Raw genomic sequence first — 16,197 nt, 5'->3', positions numbered from 1 at the left:
CAAGAAGTTTGTTTTCCTATTTTAAATACTGGCTCCTCTGGCAAATATGTCAAAGGATCCAACAAGGAAGAAAACTTGTCGTTTGTGATTCATTTCTGCACCGGAGTATTGTGAAACTGTGCTTCAGTTTAAAAGGAAGTTGAGTCTGATCTGAACAAAGGAGCACACCAGTGAATTTCATCACATTTGAAACCCATTTCACGTTAGTCACCTTTTGGCAACATGCTGCTGTCATTTATTTGTTTTACATATTTTCACATGTAAAATCTCAGCATCTGACGAAATTTCAGATCCACAAGTGAAATCTTGTTGTTTATGGCATTATTGACAGAAGCAATGAAACTGAACAGACTTGATTTCTTCCACAGCCAATGTGCTTTGTGTCTGAAGGTCAAATAACACTCAGCTATGCAGATAACTTCCCCTCCAAGTTCTGTTCACACTCAAACACTTGTCATGTATTTTAACTTTAAAATAAACAACACACCCTGCAACTGTTTTTCAGGCCCTGAGAGACGAGTGCTCGGTCATAAGATCACTCATGGGACTCGTCTCCTCTCTGATCGTTGCCTCTTCTCTTCTGTCAGGTTTCACGAGCAGGACAGTTGCGACCATAAATCATAAAGCACAAGACGGTTTATGTGACGTCAAGCCAGTTTCCAGTTTTAGATGCGAGAGATATGCAGCCGTATCAGAAACAGATGCGTTTTTTTAAACCCCGGCACAGTCTTTGATATGAACCGTGTGTGTCTGTGGTTCAATTTATGGATCTCCTTGTAAATGTTAACAGTTTCTTATTTACAACTTAAAAACTCTCCCCTGGTTGTCTTCATTTTTTTTTTTTTTTTTTTTTTTTTTTTTTGGAAACATGCAGATGGAAGATTTCTGCGCCGGTTCAGAGGATTGAACATGAAAAGGCCAAAAAGACATTTAGGTTTTATAAAATGCCTCCTTTTTTAAAAAAAAAACAGTGTTACAGCACGTCCCCGGTCTCCCCCTGTAGAGTTTTACCACCGCTGTTTTTCCAAGGCAGCCATGTTAGCTCTACAAATCTGTTGCTTAGTGACAGCTGATGGTTGCCAGTTGATGGTAAAGATGTTGGGCGTCTTGGATGGCTTTCCTTCACCTCCTCCTCCTCCTCCTCTCCTATATCCTTGGGAGTAAACAAAGCCTTGAAATCAGTCAGTCGTTTATACTCCTCCTCTCCCGGATCATCAGCTTCTTCATCTTCATCCGTCTGTTCTGGAACCAGATTTTGACCTGCCTCTCTGTCAGGTTTAAGAGTCCCGCCACCTCCAGGCGCCGATCCCTGGTCAGGTACATGTTGTAGAGGAACTCCTTCTCCAGCTCCAGGGTCTGGTGCTTGGAGTACGGACACCTCTTCTTCCGGGTCGATTTGGCATAGATCCAGCTGGCTGAGGGGTTTGCTGTGGAGGGAAGAAATGGGAGTTTTTTTTTTTTTTTTTTTTTTAACAACACCTCACACCAGTGTACTTACTTTCCTCTGCAGGTGTGCATGTGAGTGAGGAGTTCAAAGACGGACATAAAAATCAAAGAAAGTATTCTCGGGAACACCTTTTATGAGTCTACAATTTTTGGCTCATTAGAAAAAAAAACAGTAGCACATGTTTCAAACAAGTCTTCATAACTAAAGACTTTTTTTTTTTGCGTACTGCTCCTTTGAACAAAACCTTTTTTTTTTTCTTTTTTTTTCCCCCATACCCTCACTTTAGCCTTCCTGTACTTCAATAATTTAACATAATGTGACATGATGTAAAAATCTGAGGTTTCTAATTTAGCTGTAGGCCTTTTAAGATGAAAAAGGGATTTTTAGAAGGACAACAAGGAGCTGTAAATCCAGCAGAGTATAAAGAGCCTCAATCTGTGCTGATAAACAACCACACTGAGCCTCATTCTTACAATTATTAAACTGCAGTAGGGGAAAGATATTAAAACCTTTCGACTCATCAAATGTTTTTATTGGCCACTTACTAAAAAAAAATAAAACAGCCACAGAGTGCTGCGAAATTATGGTTCGACAAACAGCCAGCACAACAGCAACAAGTGTGTTGACACACCACTTTATAACAACAGAGGATACCCTTGCTCAAACTTTTTAATGATTTATTTAATGAAATGGACTTTGAGTTGGAAAGAATGTCCTGAAAACATTAATTTAACAATAAGTAGGCCCTCTGATGACAATTTCAAATGTTGTAAACCTAATTTTATGCACAAAACTAGTAGACATTTCTAGTTTTATGCTGTTGATACTAATAATTTTAATAAAAAAAAATAAGAATACTTGTTATCATTGTTATCTTAAGCCCAGTCATCATGTTTTTCCATGTTTGCCATGTCTTTTTTTGTGCAATTCAAACTTTTAAAAGTACATTAGTGGTTCTTAGGTTAATAAGAACCACAATAAGTAGGCTAATAATAATACAAAATAAAAGTTTACAGCCAAGATGTTTTAGGAAAGCTGCAAAAAATTAAACCTGCACAAGCTTTAGTAAATCATTTCAAAATTATTAAATATTTTGTGTAGATTTACCATATTGGTCATTTTTGGCAAAATAATCTTTTAGCATTCATTGTAATAATAATAATAATAATAGTAATAATAACAACAAGAGGCTCATTTACTTGCTGCATATGTTTGATCAGAAAAAGTCAGTGCAAGCCAACCTGCTCTTTTCCCTTTACTGACAAATTGCGAAATAACAATAGCACCTTAATTATTTTAATGGACAATAAAGTTTTACACTTTACCGTTTACAAGACATTTATAGGGCTATAAAAGTCATACACACACACACTCACTTACTTATACGCCAGAATCTCCCCCTTCTCCAACACACTCACACACAAACACACACACACACACACACACACACACACACACACACATACACACACACACACACCTGTGTATTGCCACTTCTTCGAGCTAATAAACATTCCTGAGTGGAGTGTATCTCTTTACCAGGGTCAAACTGCGGCTGTGTTTTCTTCTCCTCGTCCTCCTTCTTGGGCTCGGGCTTCGTCCCCAGCTCCTCCGCGGTCCCCAGCCGCTCGAGGACCACCTCGGCCGGGCTGGCGAAGCTGGACTCGTCGGGGCTGTCGCGTGACGGCGGTGAACTGTCGGGTTTAATTGCCTCGTACGTCGGGCTCGGGTTGGAGGGGTCACCCTGAGCGGGGAGACACGCGGGGAAACCGGACGAAACTTGCGACAAAGCCGGCTCCGAGGTGGGGGTCGCCCCTTCCCAGCAGCGGACGAACCTGCTGTCGGACGCCGCCGAGGATGCGAGGTGCTCGGCGTGGCTCTGATTCTGCGGGCCGTAGTAGGGGTGGTGGTGGTGGTGGGGGTGGTGGTGGTGGTGGCTCAGGAGGTGATGTGGGTGGAAAAGGCCGGGGATGGAGGCACCGGGGGCGGACTGCAGCTGCGGGGAAGAAGACGAGGAGGAGGTCGAGGTGTTCGTCCAGGGAGAAAAGCCGTTTAAAGTAGCTTTGTTGTTGGAGAAATGGGAAAAATCCGGGATGTGAGAGCCGGGGGTCCCCTCCTCCTCCTCCTCTGCTCCCCGGGCTGACTTTGCGCAGCCGGCCGTCGAACCCTGCAAGCCTCCCGGGATGAAATGTGCACCGTACGGCTCCTCGGTCTGGAGACCCATCATGGAATAATAATTCGTTAGCGACATGTTTATTTTATTATTTCAATAAAAAGTCGCTTAAGTGCGACTGTAAAACGTTAGATGGGCTGGTATAGTGGCTTACATCCTACCCTAAAATGGTAGTAATTTTTTTCCTGCCCTTACCTTCTCCTCGGTCGCCTATTGGTTACACTGCGGATCACATGGTTAGACTGTATTTAGTCAGTAAAGGAAATAAATCAAATCATTCTTTTGTGCTCAGATATGTGATAGCAGGCCCACTGCAGGAGGACCTGAATGTAGGCGGTTTATTTTTATTTATGTTTTAACTCTGGACTCGTTTTACAAGATGAATAAAAAAAAAAAAAAGGTTGACGAAGCCGTTTGAAGTGTTGTCGAGGTGCTTCGTGCCAAACCTCTTTCAAAGAACAAAATTAATGGCTGACACTGTTTCTGGTGTTAAAAAAAAAAAAAAAAAAAAAAAAACCCTCTTCGTCTCCTCACAGTGGAAGAGGGCCGATTAACGCAGGAGAGGTGCTTTCTGGCTTTTGGCTTCTTGTGGACAAAATATTTCCTTTGTATTGGATGGCGAGTTTATTGCTGTTAAATAAGATACTATAAATTCCAGTGTTGGCCACAATGGACAAAATTACTGTTTAAATATGATCTGATTTTTATTCAAGCTGTCCAGTGATTTATTTATTTTTTATTTTTAGGCTATTTGTGCTTTCTTGACTACTAAACAAAAATCCGTATTTGCGTGTTTGTGCAACGCCGGTGGATTTACCGTTTCATAGAGAAAGAATACTCTTTTTTTTTGTTGTTTTTTGTTTTGTTTAATCTTCCTACATCTATCTGTAGACATTTCACCATTTTTTTTTAATCACAAAACAACTGCTGATTTTGTGATCGCTCATAACTGACGTGTTTGCGGATAATTAGTGATTTGCTCCTCGTTCTGTTGCATTTGATCTATTTAGCATAACATTAGGCGAGCAAATAAATCTCAATCTTAATAATTATGATAGTTTCACAAAGAGAAGCAAACTAGCACAGTGTGATACGCAGCAATTAAGTCCTCACGCAGGAGCTGCTAAGAAAATGTAACTTGAAACCTTTGACCCATTGTGCATTAATTTGACCTTCATCTGTTCTGTGATTGTGTGACTGGTTGGAGAAGAAGATGAAAGACATGGTGGTGATGAAACTGTAAAACATAAACCAGCTGTGTTTTTTAGCAGAACTTCTTAAGGGCACATTGATGACCTGTGTTTTGTGCATCCTTAGCGTCACCTGCTGGCTGGGTGACGCCAAACTGCGTTAAAAATACTCCAGAGGAAGGATTCCCAAACTTTTTTAGGTCAACATTAGAGCAAGGACTGCATTCATTTATTAAGATCAGGTTCTATGGAAAATAATTTGAGAATATTTTGGTTGGATAAAACTCAACTTTAGTCATTTTAGTCATTTTATTCCAAAAGGTTAGAGTGAATTATGAGCAAAAACAAAATATCATTAAACATTGTGCAAACGTACAAATAGTTTTGATAATAATAACAAGATAATATTGCTAATGTTTTAGAAACTATCTGAAACTACCTGGTTCTTTAAGTTTTCAGCTCCAGCTTTGTCAGCCATTATACTTTTCAGAATAATAATAATAATAATAAAAAAAAACGTTAATATTTAAGCTTTCCTGCCCAGAAAGCCTCTGGTGTATTTCAGCATTCAGAGCACTTTAACGACTTTTTTTTTTTTTACTTTGCAGGTTGTAAAGTTAGTGGAATCTCTGATAAGTAGTTACAGAAACACATGAATCAGCACTTATAATTTAATTTAGCTCTGCTCCCTCAGGAGTCATGGCTGAGGGATGTCGTCATGAATGACTAAATGAGAGCTGTTGTAACCGCCTCTAGGTGGCGGTGTCATAATGACTGTTCTGGTAATGGTGTTGATGGAGGAGGGAGGGGGAGGGAGGGGGGGGGGGGGCTGAAGCTGCTGTAAAACAATGTGGAGTGTTTGCTGTGTAAAAGTCACTCTGGCTGCCATATAAATTTATATGACGGGGACTGTAAGAAGTGATGGGGAAGGTCCTGGCAACGTTACCCACAATGCACTGCCCCCCCGGACAGAAACCATGGAGATGAGCTAAGAAAATCTGTGTAGTATTATTATTGTAATATTTTACAACTACTACGTTTTGTTCTTCATCATCCCAATACATGCATGTATAGGCATATAACTTATATCTTCATACAACTTTCTTTGTTGTGTTTTAAACTTTTTTAAATGTTTATATTTTGTTTAAAAATGCAAAACTTAAACTACAACTATTTCTATAACACTATTTCAATGCCACATCTGTTTTTTACAGCCTGTACAATTATTAACTGCTTATATTTCACTGCTGCAGCAAGTGCTACAGCTGCAAATCCTGCTATTAATACAACTGCACATGCAACCCTGTTACTCCCTCTTCTACAACTATTGATATTGCTGCTTTTGCAATAAAATAATTGCACAAAGGCTGTTACTTCTACGACTAATTTGGGCCAAAACTGTTTATTCTCACCAATAAAACATCACAATGCTTTGCAACAATAATATATATACATATATATATGAATAAAAGAGTTTAAAATGTGCTTGTATAGTTTAAAAAAAGAAAAAGGTGCAGCAGGCTTGTTCTTAGTTTATTGTGGGTCATTAGGTTGAATGCCTTTAGTTCCAACCAGAAACACAATCTCTCCTTTCATCTCTTTCTTTTTGACATCACACACACACGCGCACACGCACACGCACACACGCACACACGCACACACACACACACACACACACACACACAAAGTCACTCTGAGCTGAGTGAATGTGTGCGACAAAGACAGAGAGAGAGATAGCAGACCGTCTGTATTGCCCCAATAAAAGTCCTCCAGCTGAGGAAGTCACGATGGAGTGGTGTGCGGTGATTTGTTTGCGGTTCAAGGTTTATTAGCAGCCTTGGACTCACCGGGTGTTTCTGCCGTCTGGTCCCCGAGTTGTTCAAAGTCGGAGACAGACAAGCTCTGCCCTGTACCTTGGCATAATTTCTTTTACACAGCAGCACACCCGTGCTCTGTGCTGTTGGATGTTACACTTTTAAGTATTTTAACCCCGAGGCCACAAGAAGCTGCTTAATAAACTCTTTTTTTAAAATTTTTTTTAGTTCGTTTACATTCTGAGCACCACCAAAACAAAATGTGAGCCGCTTTAATTGTGCTTCTGGGTACACTTCTTTTTGCTGCAAAAGTAATTACACATGACATTAACTTCACTTTATTACTGCACAAACACATTAAGACAAACACTCCATGTGAGACCTCAGGCAGCGCTGTACCAAACTCCCATTTTAAATGAAGCAAAATTTGTGTAAGCGCTGTCTTATTCCAACAAATTTGGAAAATATCTAAAGGGGGTTTGCGGCACCACAAAGAGGCAATTTTTTTTTTTACAATTTATAATTTCAGTCAGACTAAACTTAAACTCTACAAGTCACATAAAGTTGTTGTGTTTTGTTTTAAGGTTTGAATATTTCAAAACGCAATAAAAAAAAAAGTGCATTTAAAACCATGAAATTGTATCACAAAACTTTCATAACTTAAGATTCCTTTTAAAGTTTTTACATAAAATCAAACCCCTCCAGACATTTTCGGAACAAACATCTGTTTATAAAAGTTCCTCAGATTGTAAATATTTTACATTTCCTTCATGTTTCCAAGTTAAAATCCAAATTGTGTAAAGTTGCAAAGAATGCAAAGACACACTTGACACAAAAATAGCTGTAATAGTGCGTCATTTAACATTTAATCCATTTTAACGCATCCTAAAGAACTTTACACTTCATCAAAATACACCAAAGAATTCAGGTTTTTTTTTACCTGAAAACCTAAAAAAGGGAAAATTCTGACCAAATCAGTGTCGTTCAGGAGAGAGACTAAACCTGAGCTGTGGGTTTATTTATTTGTGTTCTTTTCAACTTTATTTAGGTCTCTGTTAACCTGCCTGTCGTGCTGTGACGAAGGTTTACAGATGATTGTCTTCCTCCCCCGTCTCTCCTCTGTCCATCAGAACAAGTGGTACTCTGAGTAGAACTGAAGTCTCTCTCTGTCCAGCTTCTTCTGTTTCATCCTTCTGTTCTGGAACCAGATTTTCACCTGTCTGTCAAAGCAAAAAAAAACAAGGAAAGGAAAATTACGTTTTTTTTTTTTTTTTTTACCTTTGAACTTCTTTGTATTGTTTAACCTGAGATTGAGTTCATTTAAAAACATGATCATACAAAAATACAGCAATGATGCAGCTATTTTTCCCCCCCAAAATATTAGACAATAACATGTAATCTGCACAAAGTTCATAGGTTTTTTTTCTTATTACTTATTGCTTATTACATTACAGGATCCACACATGCCAGTTAAATAGGATAAATGTGGTTTAACAACTAAAACAATCTGATTAAGTTTTTATTTTGCAATGTAAAAAGCTACACAACTTCCTACATCTCATCATGAATCGTTAACGGGGCTGCATATTATTGATTATTGCCAATTACTTTCTTTATTAATCGTTCAGTCTACAAACAGCCACATATCTTCAAACCACTGATCCGTACTCTAAAAACCCCTAATTCCTTTAAAAAAGTAAATACAGTATCCAAAAATGATGTCTATAATAATATAAAATGGAGAAAGCAGGAAATAAAAACACATCGAAGCAACCGAAAACTAACTATATGGCATTTTTGTTAATTACAAAACAATTAACCATGTTATCAAATTAGAATTAGTTTTCTCTGCTATCTACTAGTTCTGCCTACTTGTTGTAGAGCGTTTTCTTTTATTATCCCAATGAGTTTTCCACTGTTGACTCTAAGGCCAAAGTTTAAACAAGGTTTTGTCCTTCCAGAAAAAAAAACAAAAAACAACAAAAAAAAACTACCATTTAATATTCATATGAATTACTTCCATAGGAAGTAGGCTATTTATTAAAATTGATGCATTGCAGCCTGAAGTTCAGGTTGATTAACACTTGGTGAATAATAACCACCAAAATTGACCCCAATCTAATCCCAACTGGAGAAAGTTTTCACGTGGTACTTTGGCCAGGTTTAACTGTGCTCCTCAGTCAGTCCAGAAGAAGATACTTTTTTATTTTTTTATTTTAATGAAACAAAATGTAATTAAGGAAGTAGGGCTATTAAACGGTGCACGCACCGGTCTGTGAGGTGCAGCAGGTATGACAGCTGTATCCGTCTGTCCTTGTTGATGTAGATGTTGGTCAGAAACTCTCTCTCCAGCTCTCTGATCTGCTGCTTGGAGTAAGGGCAGCGCTTCTTCCTGCTCACACGGCTGCGCTCTCCTGGAGACAAGGACCATAGATGGGCAGATATATGAATAGAAAAAGCAAAAAAAAAAAAAAAGATCAGAGGAAGATCTCTATCCACACTTAACATTTCAACTCACTCACAGCTCATCTACATCAGTCTGTTCATGTTTACGGTTGAATTAATCGGACTTAAAGTGAATGTAAAGGTCTCAGTCAGTTTCAGAAGTTAACATAACCTCCATGCTCTGTGGATATATTTTGTGAATCGATGCCGTCATAAAACGTGTTCACATTACACTGTATACGTTCAGATCAAATCCGGGTTCTTTTTGCGCCTACAACTTCGGTTGTGGAGACCAGTATGAGGAAAACAGCCAACACAACATCTGGAAACATAGGCTGCTGTGGCCGTTAGGCTTTATGTAGCCTGTTTCAGGTTTGGGATCGATTTGGCATTGGGTTTTCTTATATTTAGGTCATTAAATACATACAAGTCCTGCATTCCATAGTTTGGTTTTAAAAGACGAACTTACTCTAATGAAATACAGCCTGGCCTCGACCTATATGCAGTATAGGCGTACCCCTCAGAAAAACTTTATAAACGGCTTGGCTGCCCAGTTTTGGTCAATCATGGCCCCTTGACAGCGTGTCAAGCCCCAAAAGTGATCAAAGTTGATCTTTCAATAGCCAACAAATACAACAATCAAATGAAACGCACGACCCCTGCCTGCAAGGCAAAACCTCTCAAAACTGCTGTGGTCTCATTTACAGACAAAACTTTTTTTTGTTTCATTTTCGTTAAAAAAAAAAATCCTATTGTTGTGTGACTCGCACTCACTCGGGCCATGGCCGCAGTGTTCCCCACTGCCGCTGGACAACAGCGCATCCTCCTCGCGCTCCTTCCCGGCTCGCGGTGACTCTGACCCCGCCCTCACCTCGCGGCTCTCCCCGCGGTAACAGCTCGTGCGCTCGGTCCGCCTCGCCTCCTTCTCCCGTCGGTCCCCAGGTGAAAACTCCGCTCTGGGAGTCACTCCTTCCTCCGCGTACACTAAAAACGGGTCGAAAACCGGTCTCAGGATTCCGCCGTGGCCCGCCGGTGAGAGAAGGTGTGGCTCCCGGATGAGCGGTGGATGTCTGCCGGAGAAGCTCCGCGGATTTAACGTCTGGGCGTGAAAATGAGGAACGGAGGCGCCGTAAACCGCCCCGCCGCGCAGACAGCAGTCCCCCCTGGTCCTGAGTATCGTCACCGCCGGGGGTGTTAAACCACGGAGCTCGTGATAAACCGCTTCCCCCGGCAAGGTGAAGCGGGCCGGGGGCGGAGGGATGACGGGGAGGCCTGCCGGGTAGCGGGTCAGTTTGCCCGGAGGAAGATACTGCTGGAGCGGCTCGCGGTAGCTGCAGCCCCGGTACTCCAACGGAGCTGTGTCCATTAAAAACGGTGGAGTGGTGGAGCCAAATCCAGACTTTGACATGTGGCTACACCTGGATGAAAACATGGATAATTACGCAGCAAATGACACCTTACTGCCCCAATCACAGCAATTCTAACGAGTATAAACTTCATAGGAATTAATAAAAGCCCTGGAAGTTAGAAGATGTGACCGAAAGGCCGATTCCTACATCTCTTCATCGCCACCAGAGACCACAGTGAAAAAAAATTAGCTTTCTGCAATGAGAAAAACAGTGTTTGACCTTGAGCATTGCCAGAGCTGGGTCTTCTGAGTACAATTAACTAAACCTTACATGCTGGGCTGCATGTTTTTACAGTCAGGCCATGTCAAATCCAAGCCTGCATGGCCAACCCCAAACACACACACACACACACACACACACACACACACACACACACACACACACACACACACACACACACACACACTCACATGTGCACTAAAAGTGTACACAGCTATCCTTGTTAGGACATTTAACTGACTTCCTTTCACTGTGGACAACTCAACTCTAACTTCAACCATAACAAATTCATATCTAACCTTAACCATGACCTCTCAAATTACTTTTCTTTTTTTTTTTCTCATTAGGATCAGGTCTTGACAAGGTGTGTGTTTACTGGAAAAGTCCCAATGAGGTGACAAAAACACACAAAAACACACACACACACACACACACACACACACACACACACATACACACACACACACACACCACTAATACAGTATAAAACAATGAATCACCAGGAGAGGAATCTGTGAAATAATCATGAAAAGTCTTATGAAGAAGAGTGTGATGATATGCATGATGAAGATCTGTTTTACAAGGCAAACATTCCCCTTTGCATGCACATTAATTCTCTATGTATGGACGCAAGTCATAAGACTTCTTGAGGGTTTCCAGTTTGTAAAAGTACACCTGGTGTCCAAAGCAAATTTATTTGACCGGGTCCAAACAAGTCAAGACTTTAAATACCATTTTGGACGTATATAAGAGTGGCTTAGTTTGGGGATAAATGATGTTAAAACCCAGGAAGAGTCATTTAAAAAAAAAAAAAAGAAAAAAAAGATTTGTACCCTCAGTGTTCATCCATAAGTCAAATTAAAAGAAAACATATGCGATTTGAAAATAAAAGCTTCTCAGGGTCTACTTTGCTCCCTTTTATTGAAATATTGTGGCTTTCCGCAGCACACCACAACACTATTTCACATTTTTGAGGGCTGATTCTGATATTCCGCTGATGAAAATATAAATCATTTTTATGAGTTGACATACGAAAGCATTAAAAAGATCAATGTTTTTTCTGCTGAACTGCGTGGCTTTAGGAGTAATTTTTCAACGTGGCTTAAAAAGACTTGCACAGTGTTTTTCAAAGAAATGTATTTATTTAACCCTGGAAGTCATATTTTTTCTCTTATATTTGATTAGTTGGTGGAGTTTTTTTGCTTTATTATTAACCTCCCTTTTAAAATACACAATGCCACACGACATTTCATCATCTGGCTAATGAACAAAGGGATGTCCCGGTTGCAACATTATCAGTATTTAACCTCGTAATTGCACCCTGCGGTGCAGTAATGGCAGCAGTAGCACGCAGAGAGACAGTTACAGCAGCAGCAGGAGCTTTGGAAATAGGTTTTCCCACATTTTAGAGGCCCATCAGCTCTTTAGATACAGTTGTTGTTGTAGAAAACAGCTGAACAGTCGTCCTCAGGTTGCATCTTGGTCTATTCATTTTAAAGTACAATATGTAAGATCTTTGTAGAAGGAGAATCTTGTGGTGTGAGGGGATTTTACAATTTCCCCGCCTAATAAATGAAAATGTCTAATCAATTTCAAGCATTTACTCACGATGAGGACATCTCATTGTGTGCTGTATGGAGAGAAATGTCACTGACAACTTAAAGCCTTTAGTCTTTTTGATGTTCACATATATATATGCATATATACAGACCATATAATATGTTTGATTTTGACACGCGCTTTGATCAGCCTGTAGGCATTAATTACATTAGAAGCATAGCTAAATATGCTTGTGGACTGAGATAATTGCGGCTCAGAAAATAATGTCTTCTTGAAGGCAAATCAACTTTTGCAAATAAAACTCTTCACACAGTCAACACGTTTAACGGTGACAAACATCTGCAGTCGTTCTGTGAATCCAGCCTCTTTGTTTACTGAATGCTTTTTGTAATTCAAACACAAACAACCAATAAAAGTTGGTGGATCTGCAGCCCCCCCCCCATTCCTCCCCCCCAAAGATGATTTCAAACACTTCAGATTTTTATATGATGCCATGTATCAATCATATCAATCTCAGGGGAGAAATCACAGCAACTTTAAATTTAACTTCCCCAAAAACAAAACCTGAAAACTGAACCGGTGAGTTCCTCCAAAACAAAGTAGAATAAAAAAAAGGAAACTGATTTCTCTTTGACTCCTCTTCCCACCTCGGTCTTAATCCGCTCTGGATCATCACCTCTCAACAACAAAAGACAGACAGAGTGATGTGCACCAGGACGGTTGGTTTACGGACTGAAACCTTTTTGTGAGAGTCTGATTGATGATCGAAAGCATTTGCAGCCTCTCCAGTAGATGTAATTCAACATCTGGAGTGGCTTTTTTTTTTTTTTTGTAACAGTAGCCCTTTGTTGTGAAATGTGATGCGAACTGGCATCGTCCTGGTGTTGTGTTGGCTCACTGTTTATAGTCAGGCTCATTTTTAGTGTGTAATTGTAACATGACAGGTCAGCAGTGAAAAGCAGTGTAAATGTTGAGCAGGGATAATGGTGTTGTCATATTTGTGTGCTTTATCTATTAAAATGATCAGAAACAGCCTCCTTAAGAAAACAATACAAGCTTTACGGGGATAGCCTATATGCCAAATGAAACACACACTTATGGAGATTGATTTCAGTTTTTCTCAACAGTTTTCTTGTTTTTGACTTTCTACATATTATACTCTTAATTACTGCAGAGCATCACTCTCACCACTCTCTGCTTGACACCCAGAAACACGCGTGATGGCCTCTAAAAAAACATCCAAATCCAATCCAAACCGCTTCATACGGCGACCCGGAGCGGTCATGTGCGCTTTGCTTGTGGGTGTGTTTTGCAGTAGCTGTCAAGTTAAAATAAGTAAAATGAAAGAAAACCGGAAGAGGATCAAACAACCAATTAAGGTTTGTGCCTTTGTGTTCAATTAGATAAATTATGACGAGCGGCGACATGTAAGAGCGACAGGAAATTATTGAAAGTATTAGATTTGAGAAAATTACTGGATTTACATCCAAAACAAACGTGTTCAGGAAGTCCACCCCTTCAAAACAAAATTGAACATGACTCCAGTCTGGAAATATCTTGTAGGCTACAGCCCGCAGGCCTGCTATTTCAAGGCCATTTGGACATCTTGGCTACCTTTTATCATTATTAGTCATTTTATTGTCATTATTATTATAGGCTTTATCTCCTATACTACTAGTAGCCTAGTATTAGTAGTAGCTGTTTGAGATTTTTAATTAATAGCCTATTCAATGAAGAGGCTTTAACCTAAAATCAAACACATTTTAAATTGAACTATTCAAACATGAAATCAATTAAACCAGGTATCCCCATTATTCCATATAACGGTGGCTAATATAAGGTATGTGTAACCTAAATTATTAAAGTTTTGTCGGTGCAGTCTCATGTTCATGCACCGCAAAATCGCAATTTTTGTTGTCATTTTGAGGACGTTTTTTTTTGGTCATAGGACACAAAAAAACAACAACAACAACAACGGTGCATTGCATTACACTCAGCCAAATGTAGCTTACACACCAAAAGCAAAATAGTAGGCCTAATTTGAAAAAAAAAGAAGATTAATCGACACGTTGTTTGGTGTGCCAAAAGAAAACGAAACAAAAGAGTAAATTAATTAAATTGATCACCCCACAAAAAAATTGCCTGTGCATATTCACAAATTATTGAGTATGCGGAATAATCTTTCTTTTTCTTTTTTGACGGACACACGTTGACTGCCAAGTCCAATAAATAGTCTGCCCCTCCCCCCACAAACTCAAATGTCTTTGAACCGTCCATTTAAAAGGTTTAGTCAGCAAAAGAGAAAGCAAATGGCTGCTGCAGGAGGCCTTTCATCCTCACATAGGCTATACGTGGAAATACATGGGAGAAAACGTCAGCATATAAGGTCATCAAACAGTAATATCATGCATTTTTGAGAATTTAAATGAAGAAATCGTAAGAACAAAAGATCAATATTGAATTCAGCAATAATCAAATGAATCCAGGCTCCAAAGAAGCGGATAGATCACAATTATCGATAACAGCAGCGTGTTATGGCCCATTTCTCACAGATTTTCGCGCTTGTTTGATTTTTGATGAGTTTTAATTTTTGCCACACTGCAGAACAAAATCGGCTGGTGTGTATTTGGATTTTTAGACATTTAGTGCTCAGACCAGCCTGAGTCTTATTTAAAGCGACAATGAAAGCTCGCGGGATTTTATTGTAGGCAAAGTGGGCTTTAAAAACCTCCATCTCTACTTTCACGAAGAAACAAACAAACTCCCTCGAGTTCCCTTTTTTTTTTATTTTATCGTATTTTATTTTGTCAAACACACATGATGTTTGGTGGTTTTTTTTTGTGTGACTTCGCTGCATCCGTTTGTCTCACACACACACACACACACACACACACACACACACACATACACACACACACACACACTGTGTGTGTACTTTGTGTAAGTGGGGCACTCGAGAGTTGGAAAAAGTCCCCACTGTTCATTTTCATTCAGTGTTTAATTTATTATGGGTTAATGAAACGGAAATAACATTAGCATCAGGATTACTCATCAGCTATAATATATATCAACGGCTCAGGTCTATCTTGAGCGAGTGTGTGTGTGTGTGTGTGTGTGTGTGTGTGTGTGTGTGTGTGTGTGTGTGTGTGTGTGTGTGAGAGAGAGAGAGAGAGAGAGAGAGTGACTGCGAGGAAGAAAGAGGGAGAGGGAGCGGGTTGGGGGTGGAGAGAGAGAGAGATAAAGAGAGAGAGAGAGAGTTTTATTAGGCTCATAACTCTTCAGACTCCAGAGGAAGCACGAGGCATTAAAGTTGAAGGCCAAATCTCTGCACACTGCAGCCAAATCTGAAACAGCTCAGCTGGGAGTTGAGAAAAGCTGCTGAATATTAGCGAGATGCCTCGGAACTCACAACCCTCTTTACGATGTGATAACAGTGAACGCACCATGGAAACGTGTTGGAGGAGCTGAGCTGAGCCCCTAAAGTGTTTCATTCTGCAGCCCAGAATTTATTTTATGTAAATAACTCGGTCCTACATGGACTTTAAATTCATAAGGAACAATCTTAAAAATATTCACTTAGCCTCTTGTGTGTGTGTGTGTGTGTGTGTGTGTGTGTGTGTGTGTGTCATCACAACGTAACTAAATAAAATAGGCCTATATTTCTAAATCAGCTCTCAGTTACCACCTCACTGAATCAAAAAGCCCACATCAAATAGTAACACTGCGACATCTAGCGGTGAAACATGGACGTACATTACAACCTTTAGAGTTAATGGCATAGCGTTGTATTTATTTCTCCACGAGAACCCAAATGCAGAAGAGGATAAGCTTAACTTGCACTTATACCTGCAGCTCCAAAATGTATTGTGAGTATTTTGCATCACTGGAATCACTTCAGTGTCATGTTTTGCACTTGCTTTGCATCATTTCAAGTTCATTT

General features: G+C 39.8%; 3 protein-coding genes across 4 annotated transcripts in view; 1 reads left to right on the top strand and 2 right to left on the bottom strand.

Moving 5' to 3' along the window:
• lnpk (lunapark, ER junction formation factor) overlaps positions 1-16,197 on the top strand; it is a 51,768-nt gene that overhangs the window by 24,016 nt on the left and 11,555 nt on the right. The gene's annotated exons all lie outside the window — the stretch shown is intronic.
• On the bottom strand, positions 1,183-3,698 carry LOC138195113 (homeobox protein Hox-D9b-like). Its single transcript, XM_069144197.1, has 2 exons — positions 2,987-3,698; positions 1,183-1,427 (listed from the first exon to the last, which is right to left on the bottom strand). The coding sequence occupies exons 1-2, from the start codon at positions 3,696-3,698 to the stop codon at positions 1,183-1,185; spliced, it is 957 nt and encodes a 318-aa protein (XP_069000298.1).
• Positions 7,751-10,477, bottom strand: LOC138195035 (homeobox protein Hox-D11b-like). The gene is made up of 3 exons (XM_069144097.1): positions 9,844-10,477; positions 8,894-9,038; positions 7,751-7,844 (listed from the first exon to the last, which is right to left on the bottom strand). The coding sequence occupies exons 1-3, from the start codon at positions 10,475-10,477 to the stop codon at positions 7,751-7,753; spliced, it is 873 nt and encodes a 290-aa protein (XP_069000198.1).

This window comes from Embiotoca jacksoni, unplaced genomic scaffold (assembly GCF_022577435.1).
Source record: "Embiotoca jacksoni isolate LCO1_2020_lvr unplaced genomic scaffold, fEmbJac1.0.p SCAF_12, whole genome shotgun sequence".
Taxonomy (NCBI): Eukaryota; Metazoa; Chordata; class Actinopteri; family Embiotocidae; genus Embiotoca; species Embiotoca jacksoni.
Note: the sequence above shows the minus strand (reverse complement) of the source record. Positions and strands in the feature narration are given on the sequence as shown.

Excerpts from the sequence above, each read along its gene's own strand:
- LOC138195113 (XM_069144197.1), bottom strand. The coding sequence starts at position 3,698 with ATGTCGCTAACGAATTATTATTCCATGATGGGTCTCCAGACCGAGGAG. Across the intron at positions 1,428-2,986 it reads ACAGCCGCAGTTTGACCCTG|CAAACCCCTCAGCCAGCTGG; the intron begins GTAAAGAGATAC and ends TTCCCTCCACAG.
- LOC138195035 (XM_069144097.1), bottom strand. The coding sequence starts at position 10,477 with ATGTCAAAGTCTGGATTTGGCTCCACCACTCCACCGTTTTTAATGGAC. Across the intron at positions 9,039-9,843 it reads ACACTGCGGCCATGGCCCGA|GAGAGCGCAGCCGTGTGAGC; the intron begins GTGAGTGCGAGT and ends CCTTGTCTCCAG. Across the intron at positions 7,845-8,893 it reads CTGCTGCACCTCACAGACCG|ACAGGTGAAAATCTGGTTCC; the intron begins GTGCGTGCACCG and ends TTGCTTTGACAG.